The sequence below is a fragment of the Thalassophryne amazonica genome, chromosome 3, assembly GCF_902500255.1.
Source record: "Thalassophryne amazonica chromosome 3, fThaAma1.1, whole genome shotgun sequence".
Classification (NCBI taxonomy): Eukaryota; Metazoa; Chordata; class Actinopteri; order Batrachoidiformes; family Batrachoididae; genus Thalassophryne; species Thalassophryne amazonica.
In genome coordinates this window covers 141,753,763-141,773,994 of record NC_047105.1, presented here as the reverse complement: position 1 = coordinate 141,773,994, position 20,232 = coordinate 141,753,763, and the positions used below count along the sequence as shown (strand labels likewise).

Genomic DNA, 20,232 nt, shown 5'->3' with positions numbered 1-20,232 from the left:
AACGAGTCACTTGGAAGAAAAGTGCTTACAGTGAAGTTCCACAAAAACCACACATGAAGGATATATTTTTTCTTTCCTTTTTTACATGAGGGCCGTAACTTCAGCTTGTCGGTGAGCCCACGTGTCACCGGTAAACCACGCGCATTTGAAGTTCACATGGTTAGATACAGGTGGAATACTGTTTACGTTCTAAAAAAACTGTGGTTAGATACAGGTGGAATACTGTTTACGTTCTAAAAAAACTGTGGTTAGATACAGGTGGAATACTGTTTACGTTCTAAAAAAACTGTGGTTAGATACAGGTGGAATACTGTTACGTTCTAAAAAACTGTGGTTAGATACAGGTGGAATACGTTTACGTTCTAAAAAACTGTGGTTAGATACAGGTGGAATACTGTTTACATTCTAAAAAAACTGTGGTTAGATACAGGTGGAATACTGTTTACATTCTAAAAAAACTGGTTAGATACAGGTGGAATACTGTTTACATTCTAAAAAAAACTGTGGTTAGATACAGGTGGAATACTGTTTACATTCTAAAAAAACTGTGGTTAGATACAGGTGGAATACTGTTTACATTCTAAAAAAAAATGGTTAGATACAGGTGGAATACTGTTTACATTCTAAAAAAACTGTGGTTAGATACAGGTGGAATACTGTTTACATTCTAAAAAAACTGTGGTTAGATACAGGTGGAATACTGTTTACATTCTAAAAAAACTGTGGTTAGATACAGGTGGAATACTGTTTACATTCTAAAAAAACTGGTTAGATACAGGTGGAATACTGTTTACATTCTAAAAAAACTGTGGTTAGATACAGGTGGAATACTGTTTACATTCTAAAAAAACTGTGGTTAGATACAGGTGGAATACTGTTTACATTCTAAAAAAAACTGGTGGTTAGATACAGGTGGAATACTGTTTACATTCTAAAAAAACTGTGGTTAGATACAGGTGGAATACTGTTTACATTCTAAAAAAAACTGTGGTTAGATACAGGTGGAATACTGTTTACATTCTAAAAAAAACTGGTTAGATACAGGTGGAATACTGTTTACATTCTAAAAAAACTGTGGTTAGATACAGGTGGAATACTGTTTACATTCTAAAAAAAACTGTGGTTAGATACAGGTGGAATACTGTTTACATTCTAAAAAAACTGTGGTTAGATACAGGTGGAATACTGTTTACATTCTAAAAAACTGTGGTTAGATACAGGTGGAATACTGTTTACATTCTAAAAAAAACTGTGGTTAGATACAGGTGGAATACTGTTTACATTCTAAAAAACTGTGGTTAGATACAGGTGGAATACTGTTTACATTCTAAAAAAACTGTGGTTAGATACAGGTGGAATACTGTTTACATTCTAAAAAAACTGTGGTTAGATACAGGTGGAATACTGTTTACATTCTAATGAATAAATTAGGGTGAGATACAGGTGGAATACTGTTACATTATAATAAATTAGGGTTAGATACAGGGGGAATACTGTTTACATTATGATAAAGTAGGGTTAGATACAGGTGGACCACTGTTTACATTGTGATAAATTAGGGTCAGATACAGGTGGAATACCGTTTAAATTATAATAAATTAGGGTTAGATACAGGTGGAATACTGTTTACTTTATAATAAATTAGGGTTAGATACAGGTGAAATACTGTTTACTTTATGATAAAGTAGGGTTAGATACAGGTGGAATACTGTTTACATTATAATAAATTAGGGTCAGATACAGTTGGTATACTGTTTACATTATAATAAATTAGGGTTAGATACAAGTGGAATACTGTTTACATTATAACAAATTAGGGTCTGATACAGGTGTTATACTGTTTATATTACTGTTTACATTCTAATAAATCAGTTAGGATTAGATACAGGTGGAATACTGTTTACATTATAATAAATTAGGGTTAGATACAAGTGGAATACTGTTTACATTATAACAAATTAGGGTCTGATACAGGTGTTATACTGTTTATATTACTGTTTACATTCTAATAAATAAATTAGGGTTAGATACAGGTGGAATACTGTTTGCATCATAATAAATTAGGGTTAGATACAGGTGCAACACTTTACATTATAATAAATTAGGGTTAGATACAGGTGGGATACTATTACATTATAGTAAATTATGGTTAGATACAGGTGGAATACTGTTTACATTCTAAAAAAAACTGTGGTTAGATACAGGTGGAATACTGTTTACATTCTAAAAAAACTGTGGTTAGATACAGGTGGAATACTGTTTACATTCTAAAAAAAACTGTGGTTAGATACAGGTGGAATACTGTTTACATTCTAAAAAAAACTGTGGTTAGATACAGGTGGAATACTGTTTACATTCTAAAAAAAAACTGTGGTTAGATACAGGTGGAATACTGTTTACATTCTAATGAATAAATTAGGGTGAGATACAGGTGGAATACTGTTTACATTCTAATGAATAAATTAGGGTGAGATACAGGTGGAATACTGTTTACATTATAATAAATTAGGGTTAGATACAGGGGGAATACTGTTTACATTATGATAAAGTAGGGTTAGATACAGGTGGACCACTGTTTACATTGTGATAAATTAGGGTCAGATACAGGTGGAATACCGTTTAAATTATAATAAATTAGGGTTAGATACAGGTGGAATACTGTTTACTTTATAATAAATTAGGGTTAGATACAGGGGGAATACTGTTTACATTATAATAAATTAGGGTTAGATACAGGGGGAATACTGTTTACATTATGATAAAGTAGGGTTAGATACAGGTGGACCACTGTTTACATTATAATAAATTAGGGTTAGATACAGGGGGAATACTGTTTACATTATGATAAAGTATGGTTAGATACAGGGGGAAATACTGTTTACATTATGATAAAGTAGGGTTAGATACAGGTGGACCACTGTTTACATTGTGATAAATTAGGGTCAGATACAGGTGGAATACCGTTTAAATTATAATAAATTAGGGTCAGATACAGGTGGAATACCGTTTAAATTATAATAAATTATGGTTAGATACAGGTGGAATACTGTTTACATTCTAAAAAAAACTGGTTAGATACAGGTGGAATACTGTTTACATTCTAAAAAAACTGTGGTTAGATACAGGTGGAATACTGTTTACATTCTAATGAATAAATTAGGGTGAGATACAGGTGGAATACTGTTTACATTATAATAAATTAGAGTTAGATACAGGGGGAATACTGTTTACATTATGATAAAGTAGGGTTAGATACAGGTGGACCACTGTTTACATTGTGATAAATTAGGGTCAGATACAGGTGGAATACCGTTTAAATTATAATAAATTAGGGTTAGATACAGGTGGAATACTGTTTACTTTATAATAAATTAGGGTTAGATACAGGTGAAATACTGTTTACTTTATGATAAAGTAGGGTTAGATACACGTGGAATACTGTTTACATTATAATAAATTAGGGTCAGATACAGTTGGTATACTGTTTACATTATAATAAATTAGGGTTAGATACAGGTGGAATACTGTTTACATTCTAAAAAAACTGTGGTTAGATACAGGTGGAATACTGTTTACATTCTAATGAATAAATTAGGGTGAGATACAGGTGGAATACTGTTTACATTATAATAAATTAGGGTTAGATACAGGGGGAATACTGTTTACATTATGATAAAGTAGGGTTAGATACAGGTGGACCACTGTTTACATTGTGATAAATTAGGGTCAGATACAGGTGGAATACCGTTTAAATTATAATAAATTAGGGTTAGATACAGGTGGAATACTGTTTAATTTATAATAAATTAGGGTTAGATACAGGGGGAATACTGTTTACATTATAATAAATTAGGGTTAGATACAGGTGGAATACTGTTTACTTTATAATAAATTAGGGTTAGATACAGGTGAAATACTGTTTACTTTATGATAAAGTAGGGTTAGATACACGTGGAATACTGTTTACATTATAATAAATTAGGGTCAGATACAGTTGGTATACTGTTTACATTATAATAAATTAGGGTTAGATACAAGTGGAATACTGTTTACATTCTAAAAAAACTGTGGTTAGATACAGGTGGAATACTGTTTACATTCTAATGAATAAATTAGGGTTAGGTACAGGTGGAATTCTATTTACATTATGATAAATTATGGTTAGATACAGGTGGAATACTGTTTACATTATAATAAATTAGGGTTAGATACAGGTGGACCACTGTTTACATTGTGATAAATTAGGGTCAGATACAGGTGGAATACCGTTTAAATTATAATAAATTAGGGTTAGATACAGGTGGAATACTGTTTACTTTATAATAAATTAGGGTTAGATACAGGTGAAATACTGTTTACTTTATGATAAAGTAGGGTTAGATACACGTGGAATACTGTTTACATTATAATAAATTAGGGTCAGATACAGTTGGTATACTGTTTACATTATAATAAATTAGGGTTAGATACAAGTGGAATACTGTTTACATTCTAAAAAAACTGTGGTTAGATACAGGTGGAATACTGTTTACATTCTAATGAATAAATTAGGGTGAGATACAGGTGGAATACTGTTTACATTATGATAAAGTAGGGTTAGATACAGGTGGACCACTGTTTACATTGTGATAAATTAGGGTCAGATACAGGTGGAATACCGTTTAAATTATAATAAATTAGGGTTAGATACAGGTGGAATACTGTTTACTTTATAATAAATTAGGGTTAGATACAGGGGGAATACTGTTTACATTATAATAAATTAGGGTTAGATACAGGGGGAATACTGTTTACATTATGATAAAGTAGGGTTAGATACAGGTGGACCACTGTTTACATTATAATAAATTAGGGTTAGATACAGGGGGAATACTGTTTACATTATGATAAAGTAGGGTTAGATACAGGGGGAATACTGTTTACATTATGATAAAGTAGGGTTAGATACAGGTGGACCACTGTTTACATTGTGATAAATTAGGGTCAGATACAGGTGGAATACCGTTTAAATTATTATAAATTAGGGTCAGATACAGGTGGAATACCGTTTAAATTATAATAAATTATGGTTAGATACAGGTGGAATACTGTTTACATTCTAAAAAAACTGGTTAGATACAGGTGGAATACTGTTTACATTCTAAAAAAACTGTGGTTAGATACAGGTGGAATACTGTTTACATTCTAATGAATAAATTAGGGTGAGATACAGGTGGAATACTGTTTACATTATAATAAATTAGGGTTAGATACAGGGGGAATACTGTTTACATTATGATAAAGTAGGGTTAGATACAGGTGGACCACTGTTTACATTGTGATAAATTAGGGTCAGATACAGGTGGAATACCGTTTAAATTATAATAAATTAGGGTTAGATACAGGTGGAATACTGTTTACTTTATAATAAATTAGGGTTAGATACAGGTGAAATACTGTTTACTTTATGATAAAGTAGGGTTAGATACACGTGGAATACTGTTTACATTATAATAAATTAGGGTCAGATACAGTTGGTATACTGTTTACATTATAATAAATTAGGGTTAGATACAAGTGGAATACTGTTTACATTATAACAAATTAGGGTCTGATACAGGTGTTATACTGTTTATATTACTGTTTACATTCTAATAAATCAGTTAGGATTAGATACAGGTGGAATACTGTTTACATTATAATAAATTAGGGTTAGATACAAGTGGAATGCTGTTTACATTATAACAAATTAGGGTCTGATACAGGTGTTATACTGTTTATATTACTGTTTACATTCTAATAAATAAATTAGGGTTAGATACAGGTGGAATACTGTTTACATCATAATACATTAGGGTTAGATACAGGTGCAACACTTTACATTATAATAAATTAGGGTTAGATACAGGTGGGATACTATTTACATTATAGTAAATTATGGTTAGATACAGGTGGAATACTGTTTACATTCTAAAAAAAACTGTGGTTAGATACAGGTGGAATACTGTTTACATTCTTATAAATAAATTATGGTAAGATACAGGTGGAATACTGTTTACATTCTAATAAATAATTTAGGGTTAGATACAGGTGGACTACTGTTTACTTTATAATAAATTAGGGTTAGATACAGGTGGAATACCGTTTACATTATTATAAATTAGGGTTAGATACAGGTGGAATACTGTTTATATTACTGTTTCCATTCTAATCAATACATTAGGGTTAGATACAGGCGGAATACCGTTTACATTATTATAAATTAGGGTTCAATACAGGTGGAATACTGTTTACATTATAATAAATTAGGGTTTGACACAGGTGGAATACTGTTTACATTCTAATAAATAAATTAGGGTTAGATACAGGTGGAATACTGTTTATATTACTGTTTACATTCTAATCAATAAATTAGGGTTAGATACAGGAGGAATACCGTTTACATTATTATAAATTAGGGTTTGATACAGGTCGAATACTGTTTACTTTATAATAAATTAGGGTTACATACAGGTGGAATACTGTTTACATTATAACAAATTAGGGTCTGATACAGGTGTTATACTGTTTATATTAATGTTTACATTCTAATAAATCAGTTAGCGTTAGATACAGGTGGAATACTGTTTACATTCTAAAAATCTGTGGTTAGATACAGGTGGAATACTGTTACATTCTAATAAATTGATGTTAAATAAAGGTGGAAAACTGTTTACATCATAATACATTAGGGTTAGATACAGGTGGAATACTGTTTACATCATAATAAATTAGGGTTAGATACAAGTGCAACACTGTTTACATTATATTAAATTAGGGTTAGATACAGGTGGGATACTTTTTACATTATAGTAAATTATGGTTAGATACAGTTGGAATACTGTTTACATTCTTATAAATAAATTAGGGTTAGTTACAGGTAGAATACTGTTTACATTATGATAAATTAGGGTTAGATACAGGTGGAAAACTGTTTACATTATTTATTTATTTATTGAGGATTTATTTCATTCATTTAAAAGAAAAACAGCAAAGCAAAATTAACAAAACATTACAAACCATTGAACGAAAAGGAGCAGTTTGGAAGAACAAGTCTTATATATACTGCCCCTTTTTTACAATACAATCTTGCAAAGCATCATCAATCAACATCATTGCATTTCTATCAGTGGTGATGGTTGAAAACCTTTTACATTATAATAAATTAGTGTCAGATACAGGTGGAATACTGCTTACATTCTAATAAATCAATTAGGGTTAGATACAGGTGGAAAACTGTTGACATTCTAATAATTTCGGGTTAGATACAGGTGGAATACCATTCACGTTATTATAAATTAGGGATAGATACAAGTGGAATACTGTTTACATTCTAATAAATTAGGGTTAGATGCAGGAGGAATACAGCTTACATTATTATAGATTAGGGTTAGATACAGGTGGAATACTGTTTACATTCTAATAAATTAAAGTTAGATACAGGTGGAATACTGTTTACATTCTAATAAATAAATTAGGGTTAGATACAGGTGGAATACCGTTCACATTATTATAAATTGGGTTTAGAAACAGGTGGAATACTGTTTACATTATGATAATTAGGGTTAGATACAGGTGGAATACTGTTTCCATTCTAATAAATGAATTAGGGTTAGATACACGTTGAATACTGTTTACATTCTAATAAATAAATTAGGGTTAGATACAGGTGGAATACTGTTTACATTATAATAAATGTGGGTTAGATACAAGTGGAATACTGTTTAAATTCTAATAAATAAATCAGGGTTAGATACAGGTGAAAAACTGTTGACATTCTCTTAAATTCGGGTTAGATACAGGTGTAATACCATATACATTATTACAAATTAGGGTTAGATACCGGTGGGATACTGTTTACATTATAATAAAATGGGGTTAGATACAGGTGATATACTGTTTACATTCTAATAAATAAATTAGGGTTAAACACAGGTGAAATACTGTTTACATTATGATAAAGTAAGGTTAGATACAGGTGGAATACTGTTTACATTCTAATAAATAAATTAGGGTTAGATACAGTTGGAATACTGTTACATTATAATAAATTAGTGTTAGATACAGGCGGAATACTGTTTACATGATAATATATTAGGGTTAGATACAGGTGGACCACTGTTTACATTATGATAAATTAGGGTTAGATACAGGTGGAATACTGTTTACATTATGATAAATTATGGTTATATACAGGTGGAAAACTGTTTACATTATAATAAATTAGGGTTAGATACAGGTGGACCACTGTTTACATTGTGATAAATTAGGGTCAGATACAGGTGGTATACTGTTTACATTATAATAAATTAGGGTTAGATACAGGTGATATACTGTTTACATTCTAATAAATAAATTAGGGTTAAACACAGGTGAAATACTGTTTACATTATAATAAATTAGGGTTAGATCCAGGTGGACCACTGTTTACATTATGATAAATTTGGTTAGATACAGTTGGAAAACTGTTTACATTCTAATAAATAAATTAGGGTTAGATACAGGTGGAATACTGTTTACATTATGATAAATTATGGTTAGATACAGGTGGAAAACTGTTTACATTATAATAAATTAGGGTTAGGTACAGGTGGAATTCTGTTTACATTATGATAAATTATGGTTAGATACAGGTGGAATACTGTTTACATTATAATAAATTAGGGTTAGATACAGGTGGACCACTGTTTACATTATGATAAATTATGGTTAGATACAGGTGGAATACTGTTTACATTATGATAAATTTGGTTAGATAGAAGTGGAATACTGCTTACATTATAATAAATAAATTAGTGTTAGATACAGGTGGAATACTGTTTACATTATAATAAATTATGGTTAGATCTTGGTGGAATACTGTTTACTTTAAAATAAATTGTGGTTAGATACAAATGGAATACTGTTTACATTATAATAAACTGCGGTTAGATACAGGTGGAATACTGTTTACTTTATAATGAATTAGGGTTAGATACAAATGGAATACTGTTACATTATAATAAATTTAGGTTAGATACAGGTGGAAAACTGTTTACATTATGATAAATTGGGGTTAGATACAGGTGGAGAAGTTTTTACATTATATTAAATAAGGTTAGATACAGGTGGAAAAGTGTTTACATTATAATAAATTGGGTTAGATACAGGTGGAGAAGTTTTTACATTATAATAAATAAGGTTAGATACAGGTGGAAAACTGGTTACATTATAATAAATTAGGGTTAGATGCAGGTGGAATACTGTTTACATTATAATAAACTGCGGTTAGATACAGGTGGAATACTGTTTACTTTATAATGAATTAGGGTTAGATGCAGGTGGAAAAGTGTTTACATTATAATAAATTGGGTTAGATACAGGTGGAAAACTGTTTACATTATAATAAATTAGGGTTAGATACAGGTGGAATACTGTTACATTATAATAAATTGGCGTTAAATACAGGTTGAATACTGTTTACATTATGATAAATGAGGGTTAGATACAGGTGGAAAACTGTTGACATAATAAATTCGGGTTAGATACAGGCGGAATACCGTTTACATTATTATAAATTAGTGTTAGATACAGGCAGAATACTGTTTAAATTTTATAAATTAGGGTTATATACAGGTGGAATACTGTTAAGTTATAATAAATTGGGGTTAGATACAGGTGGAATACTGTTTACATTATAATAAATTAGAGTTATATACAGGTGGAATACTGTTAAATTATAATAAATTGGGGTTAGATACAGGTGGAATACTGTTTACATTATAATAAATAAATTAGGGTTTAGTACAACTAACCCTGAAACAATAAAAAAAAATACAACTAAATTTAAAGCCATAAAACATAATTCAAATAGAAAACGAAATAAGATAAAAAAAAAATCAAGGAAATGAATGAAGTCAGTGTCTTAATACAACCCCAGTTCCAATGAAGTTGGGACATTGTGTAAAACGTAAATAAAAATAGAATACAATGATTTGCAAATCCTCCTCAACTTATATTCAGTTAAATACACCACAACGACAAGATGTTTAATGTTCAAAGTAATAAACTTTATCGTTTTTGTGCAAATATTTGCTCATTTTGAAATGGATGCCTGCAATGTTTCAAAGAAGCTGGGACAGTGGTATGTTTACCACTGTGTTACATCACCGTTTCTTTTAACAACACTCAATGGGCCTCATGTATCAACGTTGCGTACGGCGATATTTGAGCGTATATGGGGTGTACGCCAAAACGGCTGCGCTACTTGGCAATTATCAATGTGGTCGTTGGCGTACGCTGCGCTGAAAATATACACCAGGTCGAGAGGTGGCCTAAATTATACACCAAAATGAACCAGCGCTGGAATCCACATAGAAATGAAGATGATCAACATGAGAAACAGTGCCATTATACAAATCAATTAATCAATCAATTTCCTGATTATACTACATAATAATCAATACAAATCCCGCTGTTGCGGGATTGTTATGGAGCACGATCCGTGGTCACAGCGCTGACAGGAAGGAAAGCGCTACTCGCCTTTTTCTCCAGACGTCGAGCCTGGAGCCAGAGCAGCGCTAAGCTTAACTTCATGTGGTTTGATCGTTTTAGACGATGAAATTGATAATAACAACTGTAGTTTCGTCATTCCCTTAATTCGCTCGTGCTGCAACCAGGTTTTGTCGTCTCCATTCGGTTGTCACAATAAAATAAATACAGAAATTCATTTAAAAAATAAAGAAATCTGACAGATTAGGTGTGTCTTATTAATTGAGCGAGCAAATATCCACGTCAAGAATTATTGACATGTGAATAGAGAATACAGTGGTCCCTCGCTATAACGCTGTTCACCTGTCGTGGCCTCAGAGTCTCGCGGAGTATTTAGTCCAATTTTGCATGCCTTTTTTTTTTTTTACAGTGTTCTGTGTTCTGCATATCTGTTTATAAGAATCTTGTTGCCCAGAAGAGAAAAGAGCGCCAACAACTACCATAACTGTGTTTGTCACACGGAAACAAACACCTGCTGCAGCCAGATGTGAGTGGGAAAAGGCGCAGCGTCAGGACGCAGAGGAGCGATCTGTGACATACTGGTCAGTCACTATTAATAATTTCTTATGTGTCCGACCTCGTTCGTTGATCGTTAAAATTAATTCGTTAGTTCTAAATGCCATCATAATTATTTATAGGAAAACGTTCTATTTTTATTTTATTTATTTTTTTGATGCTTTGTAGGTGGAATTCTTTCCCATTCTTGCCTGATGTATGACTTCAGTTGTTCAACAGTCTGGGGTCTACATTGTCATATTTTGCACATTTTAATGTGTCACACATTTTCACTGGGCGACAGGTCTGGACTGCTGGCACGCCATTTTAGTGCCTGCACTCTTTTACTATCAAGCCATGCTGTTGTAACACGTGCAGAATGTGACTTGACATCGTCATGCTGAAATAAGCAGGGACGTCCCTGAAAAAGTCGTTGCTTGGATGGCAGTATGTGTTGCTCCAAAACCTTGATGTCCCTTTCAGCATCAGTTTTGAAAGTGAAAGTTCTCAATTCTAGACACCTGTATTGGTGTTCCCTGTGTACCAGAATTTAGAAAATATATTTTTCTCAATATTTTTGGTGTCTGTTTCGTGGCATATTGCAGTGTATTTTAGCAAAATGACCTTTTCTGACGGAATGTCTAATTCCCTAGTTCTTGTCTTTAATGAGCTCTCTCAGAGAAAATCTTGAGACAATGACCGACTCAGATGACCGACAGATTTTGATTAAATTTTCACCATATACCCTTCAAGTAGATTGATTGGGAAAGGCAAAGTTAGTTTTTTCCCATCAGGAAAAATTTTACTTGAATTTTAGTCAGTTCAAAATTTGATGTCAAAATGGCCTCAGATATTGTTACATTACAAATATAGTAAAAATGGCCAACTTTGACATATCAGTTCTCAATGGGTAGATAGAAAAAATGACTTCTCATACAGGGTGCCAGTGACCTTCAAAAACCACTGTTCTGTGGCATATTTCCTTATATTTCTGTAATTGACACTTTTTGAATCCTACAGGTGAGCACTTTCAGGGCCAAATCTGGGTGAGCGGGAAATTTGATGTTTCTCATAAATCAGTCAATTTTCTGCTTATGCAAATAAGATGTGCTTTCCTATGTTTTCCAGCATGCAGAATCAGGGGCGTCGGACTGGGGGGTAAAAGGTACTATGTACCCAGGGCCCAGAGTATGGGGGGGCCCACAAAAAACTGGTATTAAATACATTTTTGTGTTGTGTGTTATTAATGTCCATACAATTCATGTTGTAAAAGAATATAATTAAAATGAATGTATAAATGTTGCAAAACATAATTCTGCTCTAACAATAATATTGAAAGACCTCTGAGGGCCCTTCCACCCCTGCACAGTTGTACAATGGTTTAGTCCAGGCCCGTACGCTGCCACACACACACACACACACACACACACACACACACACACACACACACACACACACACACACACACACACACACACACGTCCCAAACGGGATCTGACAGACGAGGTGGTGTTGAGTAGTGCTGAAACAACTAATCGGTTTAATCGATTATTAAAATAGTTGTCAACTAATTTAGCCATCAATTAGTTGTTAAATAACTTTGTTTTACCGCAAATGTTTCGTTTCTTCCATATTAAATCAACCATTTCTGCAGCGCGGCTTTGCTTTGAACCTTGAACCAATCGAAGCAGTGATTCGCAGATCGAAGCAGTGCTTCAATCTGGTGTTTTGTTGATTCAGTGGTTTATTTTGCTTAATCTTAATTTTTCCCCACTAAAACCCCAAAGAGCATATGTCTGTGAGTAAAATTTACCTTTTTATGTTAATCTGACCTGTTATGGTCTTCTGAAACAGTTGATAGATGTATTTTAGAACTTAAAAACAGGACCGATGCTAATGCGTTAGCATGTCTATGGCGTTTTCAATGCTGAAGTTATACTTTAAGCTGTTGCAGCTGTCAGCACATTTGTTTTCTGTATAATAATTCATGGCTCAGTGTTTGTTGTCATAAAAGAGTCAAATGTATTACAAATTGTAATATTTTATTCATTTATTTGTATTTATATATCAATAATAATAATAATAATATAAACAACAACAATAATGGTAATAATAACTAATAATGCCACAATACAGTTTTAGAGAAACGGACAAAAACAATCTGATAAAACAAAACAGAAAATTTAAACCAACTAACAATGAACATAAATAAATATAGAAATAACTGTTTCCTGTGAACACCTAGTGACTCTTAAACCTTCACTTCATCCCTGTTTTATTAAGTTTAATGACAATTTGTTTTGGTCAAACCACATCTAAGTTGTGTTTTTACACAAGAAAAAAATAAAATGCAGTAAACTGCACATTTGTGTCTTTTTTATGAAAATATGTTTTTAAAGATCACATATTACACTTTCGTCAGGCCTTTAAAATAGTTTTGTGGACTCTTGCTGTAATATGTTGTCAGTGGTTGAAATAGTTGCTGTAGGCGTCTAAACCTGATAGAAATCTCTTTGTGGCGTGTCGGTGATGTATGTATGTGCAAAATAAAACAAAACACTACTCCAGGTATGTTTTTGAGGAGAATATAACATAACTTTGTTACAAGGTCAAACGTTGATGTTGCGTGAGCTTGAAAGTTAGCTATACTGAGTTGGGGGGTCTGGGGCAATTTAGTGCATTCCTGTGCATTTTAACAGACAGGAATGCACCAATTGCACCCAACTCAATATTGCTCCCCCAACTTTAAAAAGGGTTCTGGCTCCCAGGTGTGATCTAAGGTATACATGATTTAGACCTGGTTTGACTATGCATTAGAAATTTGGTGTTTGCGTTAATAAAAAAGAACATAACAATGTGTGTGTGTGTGGTGGGGGGGGGGGGTGTCTTCAATATGGCTAGTACCTAGGGCCCAGAATTTGGTGCTACGCCCCTGTGCAGAATTGGTTTATACGGTTACGTTGGTGATTAGAAGTCAAGGTCATTGATGAAGGTCAAGGTCATTGTCAAATTTTACAATTTTTCACATATTGTTTGTGCTTAACAGGACATTTTAGCACCTGAAATGATAACATTTAGCTTGTGACTACATCACTTGATAGAATATATTGTTAGCATAAAGTTAATTGCTAACATGCACAGTTTTAAGTATCTTCACATTCCGTGAGGTTATCAAATCAAGCATTCTAAATGCAGAAGAAGCTGATGAAGAACTATTGTTAAATTTTTAATAACGAATATACATTTAGGACAGCAAATTTGGTCTGTCAAGTATGGCCTGAACCACTCAGGTGCTATGCCTCTGATGCCCACCCACTGCTCCAAGTGAGAGATCAGGATTTCATGGTTCACTCTATCAAATGGCACAGTTAAATCTAAAGGCACGAGGATAACACAGTCACCAGAGTCAGTAGCTGTAAAGATATCATTAAAAAGAGTTGACTTGGTGCTGTCCAGGGTTTGAAAAGCTCGTCAGAGTCTGACTCTCTACACCCAAAGCGATCAAAGGGAATAATGTGATTAACTATCAGGTGACAAAGTCAAACCTCTTTCTAAAATCAGTTTTAAGCAGAAAACAGGTGATAATTGGTGAGTCACTACTGATGCGTTGAAATAACGGAGGCGCAGTGAACGCAGCACCAGCAGCTCATCTGACTGTGGTGCTCTGATCGCTTCCTCTGTCTTTTATTCTGAAATAATGCTGAATTTATGTGGAAATGATTGTGAGATAATAGCCCTAATAGAAGAGACTTTGTTGATTTAAAAAAAAAAAAAGAAAATTTTCAAAGACAGCAGGGGACGTCTCCATACGGACGGTCTGCGGTCCAATAGTCTTAAACAAAAGATGAGGCTTGTGACAGTTTAACAAGATACTGTCAGATAAACGTAGTCTTTTAGCATTTGTTTGATAATGTTGCCCTCAGTACCTTAGCTTTAAAAAAGACACCTGCAGGTTGTCCTTTTCCCACTTACATTCAGCTCTGTCATTCAGTTGAAGTACTAGCTGAATTGGTTTGATATCTTGAAGAAGCACAGTACGTTTTCAGATTGATAGAAATAGTTAAACGGTTGCTGTTACAGGTGCTGTATTTTTAAGTACTTTTGGGAACAGCATTTGTACTTTATCACTCTGGTATTGATTCTTTTATTTAAGTCAAAGCTCTCATTCCATGGATGGTTCAACCTCTTGAAAATAGCTCCTTTCCAGCGTTGCTTCGTCTTGACCCAGTTTTTTTCTGTAGTTTAATTCCACTTATAATTAAAGTGTCTGCCTGAGGAACAGAGTCTTTGTGATCGGTGCTCTGATCATCGTCTCTCACCTTCAGGTTTCCATTTTGGACATGATTGCATGCGGTGTCAGTTTCTCTCTTTCTAAGACATTACATGCCCTGTGGCTTTAGTTTTGGATGCTCCCTGAATCTCCACTGACACACACCATGTGTAACCATCATGATGGCTCTCTCATCTCCTCCCAGAAGGACCTTGGGGACAGGAGGCTCCCGCCGAGTGTGGCCTCTGAGGAGGAGCACGAGCGGGACACTGTGTCCTCCATGAGGGAATCGCACCTGGTCATTGAACGCAAGTGCTCCAGCATGACGGTCAGCTCCACGTCCAGTCTGGAGGCTGAGGTGGACTTCACCATCATCGCCGACCTCCACTCTGGTATGGAGGACTTCTCCAAGGAAATGTCTGAACTGGAAGAGAAGGGGCAACACCCAGAAGTCGGCCGGGATGACTTTGACGAGATGTCCAGGTTCTACTCTGCCTGCCTTATGGGCTCACACAACAAGTCTCCCACAGAGGAGAAGCTTCCACAGGAGGAACTGCATCAGGAGGTAGACAGTTAAATGTCTTCATCATTACCTCATCATCATCATCATCACTGCCTGCTTGGATTAATAATTTCTCACCTTTTTTCATTATGACTTAATTTAGTTTGATTATCTTTGTGTTTTAGTTTCATTTGAAATGAAGGATTCTACCTTTAATGATCTCCAGTGTTCGGTCTAAAGTGCACAGCTAAAATAGTGTGTGTCCAGCTCTGCTTTACTATTGGTTTGTACATAATGTGAGTGTGGCGTAAGGCACAGGGGATCTAGTTAATCCTCGGTCCCACCGAATAATAAGCCATGAATAATGAGCCCACGCACGGGTGTGTTAGCGATTATTTGAAGAATGATCCACGTTTTAAGCTATGATGTATCTGCTACTAAGGCACCTCTATGTGCCTGTCTGTACCTCACATGTGCCAGGTGTCAACCTCTAGTGAACCAGGACCAACCTGTCATTTGAGCCCCGTCCAGCCTCGAATGGCTCGTGTCACTGCGTATGATCCATGTAGCGCCATGTTAATACGACATTGCTGCACGTTTAGGCACGGGTTTGGTCCAAACCTCCAGTCCTCACACACTTGGTCCCTTTAAAGTGTGTGTTTTCAATTCACAGCATCAATTCAAGATGTCACATTTTTTAAATGCAGTCCAAAAATAAATACTCCAGTACAGTCCAGCGGGTGTGCACCATGCACCAGGCTGCTGTTCACCTGTGTTTGAGTCATGAAATCCACCAGACCAGCTAGAACTGACAGGTTCGGTTCTAGCTGGACAGTCTATGTAGCTGGACAGTCGCCTCTGTGCTTCTTCTCACTGGCTTTATTTCCTCTGCGGCTTATACAGTCATGACACTGTGATCCAACTTTTAACTTTGTGTTCATCTGTTAATGTCTGCAAAATCACTCTTTTGCTCGCGTGGGTTCTGTGTTCCTGGACAGTCGCCTCTATACTCCTTCTCACTGGTTTTATTTCTTCTGCGGCTTTAAACACACATTTGACACCGTGATCCAACTTTTAACTTTGTGTCTGTCCGTTATTGACTGCAAAATCACTCTTTTGCAAGCTGGTATTTTTCATAAATGCTCTTCTTGAGCGCGAGTCATTGCATCAGTGTGCACAGAGTGCACCTCATCTGATCCATTAACAAGATGATAAATCTATCATAAACATACTTATACGAGGTCTGTCAATAAAGTATAGGTCCTTTTTATTTTTTTCAAAAACTATATGGATTTCATTCATATGTTTTTACGTCAGACATGCTTGAACCCTCGTGTCCATGCGTGAGTTTTTCCACGCCTGTCGGTGATGTCATTTGCCTGTGAGCACTCCTTGTGGGAGGAGTCGTCCAGCCCCTCGTTGGAATTCCTTTGTCTGAGAAGTTGCTGAGAGACTGGCGCTTTGTTTGATCAAAATTTTTTCTAAACCTGTGAGGCACATCGAAGTGGACACGGTTCGAAAAATTAAGCTGGTTTTCAGTGAAAATTTTAACGGCTGATGAGAGATTTTGAGGTGATACTGTCGCTTTAAGGACTTCCTACGGTGCGAGACGTCGCGCAGCGCTCCCAGGCGCCGTCGTCAGCCTGTTTCAAGCTGAAAACCTCCACATTTCAGGCTCTATTGATCCAGGACGTCGTGAGAGAACAGAGAAGTTTCAGAAGAAGTCGGTTTCAGCATTTTATCAGGATATTCCACTGTTAAAGGAGATTTTTTTTAATGAAAGACGTGCGGGGGATTGCAGCGTCGGCTCGCAGCCGCTGCGACGCTCCGCCACAGGAAAAACACCTCTGTTGGAAGCCTTAAGGACAAGTTGGAACATGTCCAGCTGTTAAACAATTTCTCATATACTCACTCCACTGAAAGCCATCAAAAGCCGCCTGGATTTTACAAATGGTTATCAACACGGAGGTGTTTTTCCTGTGCCGCCGCACCGCGCCGGCTGCGTCCCGTCTTTCATTAAAAAAATCTCCTTTAACAGTGGAATATCCGGATAAAATGCTGAAACCGACTTCTTCTGAAACTTCTCTGTTCTCTCACGACGTCCTGGATCAATAGAGCCTGAAATGTGGAGGTTTTCAGCTTGAAACAGGCTGACGACGGCGCCTGGGAGCGCTGCGCGACATCTCGCACCGTGGGAAGTCCTTAAAGCGACAGAATCACCTCAAAATCTCTCATCAGCCGTTAAAATTTTCACCGAAAACCAGCTTAATTTTTCGAACCGTGTCCACTTCGATGTGCCTCACAGGTTTAGAAAAAATTTTGATCAAACAAAGTGCCAGTCTCTCAGCAACTTCTCAGACAAAGGAATTCCGATGAGGGGCTGGACGACTCCTCCCACAAGGAGTGCTCACAGGCGAATGACGTCACCGACAGGCGTGGAAAAACTCACACATGCACACGAGGGTTCAAGCATGTCTGACGTAAAAACATATGAATGAAATCCATATAGTTTTTGAAAAAAATAAAAAGGACCTATACTTTATTGACAGCCCTCGTACTCTCCCAATGAGTGCTGGGATAGATTCCAGCTCCTCATGACCCTTCACTGGAATATGCAAGTTCAGCAAATGGCTGGATGGAAGGCATATTTAGTAAAAGAAAAACAAGAATTTGGTGCACAACATTTAAGTTATTTTGGGTTTTACGAAACTGAGGTGGTCAAAAAATATACTCAAGGTTATATGCACATATGTAAAACATAGTTAATTTAGTTGAACATCCCTTAGTTCCACCTTGACAGGGCACAAAGTCATCGACAAGCTTCTGGCAGAATTTTTGTTAGTTATTTGAAGACTCTTCTTGGAGATCAATTAAATTTTTTTATTTGGTTTCTTGGCACTAATTCAACAGTCCAGATGTTTTGACAGGGCTGAGGTCAGTATTTTGGAAAGATTTTTCTGAAGATTTCTGAGGGTATCCACCTCCTCAATTATTCCATCTACTTTGTGCAGTACACCAATACCAGCAAAACGGGCGCAGAGCATGATGCTTCCACCACCATGCTAACAGTTGGCCAGTGTTCTTGGGTAAAGTGCTTCACCCATACTTATCCAAACATATCACTAACATTGTGCAATGTCTCATCCGAGCATAACACCTTCCTCACAAACTGATCAGCTCCAAACTTTAGTAGAGCTTGAAGATGTTAATTTTGGAGCAGCTTGTTCTTTCATGGAAGGCAGCCTCTTAGTGATGTAGAAGCAGTTTGACTGTAGACAGTGACACTGGTGTTCCAGCATCTTCCAGTTGATTCTGTGCCTTGGTGGCTGCTGGGTTTTTCCTGACCATCCAAGTCAGTTTCGTCTTAGTTGGGTTGTCATCCAGATCCTTGATGAAGTCACTCCACCTCCAAATAACTTGTACGTAGATACATTCATTTGATGTTACCATGGTTTTTGGTTTCCTGTTTCTTCAGCTTGGTAAATCTTTGTAAAAACTGTGTAATTGTTAGAATGGCCTAAGCAGTGGGTTACCCCTTTGAGTCTGGTCTGCTTGAGGTTTCTTCCTTGAGGGAGCTTTTCCTTGCCACTGTCACCTGTCTTTGCTGTAGGGGTTGGTAAAGTTAGACCTTACTTGTGTGAAGTGCCTTGAGATAGCTGTTCGGCACTATATAAATGAAATAAATTAATTCATTTGAATGGTTGATCTTGGATTCTGCATTTGGTTAAAAATGGCACCAATAAACATTCCTTACACCTGTAGTTCTACCATCATCTTTCTAAGACCTGCACTGAGCTTGTGTTTTTCTTCCTGCAGTTAATTTAATGTCTTATTTTTCTTTCATGTCTGCACAGTCATTTGATTTGCTCTCATCAAGAACACAATAAAATGTAGACACTTTCTGGATTTAGATGCTTTCTGAAAATTACGTGCTGCTCTGACACACGATGTGGTATTTCCTGCATCCTCAGAGTGTTGCTATTTAATATTTCTGTATGTTTGACTTGAGAGTTGTTTGTGTTTCACAGCCTCCTGTGGCAAAAAAAGACCCGAGTGCCGTAAGTGTAGCCCACATGCTGAAGAGAGGCGACACCAAGACGGACATACACACCAATGAGTCAGAGGTCCACCCCAGTGCCATGGACACATCTTCAAAGGTACAACAATAACACAGCCATGGCCACGTGATTAGGTACACCTCTTCAATGAATCTCTTTAAAGCAAACATCAGCCAGTCACTTAGCAGAACTGTTTAAACCAGTTGTGTCCAAAGACATTCCAGAAAGGGCCAAGTGGGGCCAGGTTTTATGCAGCCACTGACTCCAGCAGGTGATTTCACTGATGATTTCATCCCATCTGCTCAAAGTGAAGTTAATCAGTGAAATCACCTGCTGGAGTCAGTGGTTGCAAAGAAAAC

The 20,232-nt window shown here is 35.7% G+C and overlaps 1 protein-coding gene across 1 annotated transcript in view; it reads left to right on the top strand.

Annotated features, from left to right (window-relative positions):
• Window positions 1–20,232, top strand: part of LOC117507847 (band 4.1-like protein 1) — a 374,283-nt gene that overhangs the window by 314,835 nt on the left and 39,216 nt on the right. The window contains exons 21-23 of the mRNA XM_034167630.1: window positions 12,064–12,089; window positions 15,444–15,878; window positions 19,844–19,972. Coding sequence (XP_034023521.1) covers window positions 12,064–12,089; window positions 15,444–15,878; window positions 19,844–19,972 — 590 coding nt within the window. The remainder of the gene's footprint in view (window positions 1–12,063; window positions 12,090–15,443; window positions 15,879–19,843; window positions 19,973–20,232) is intronic.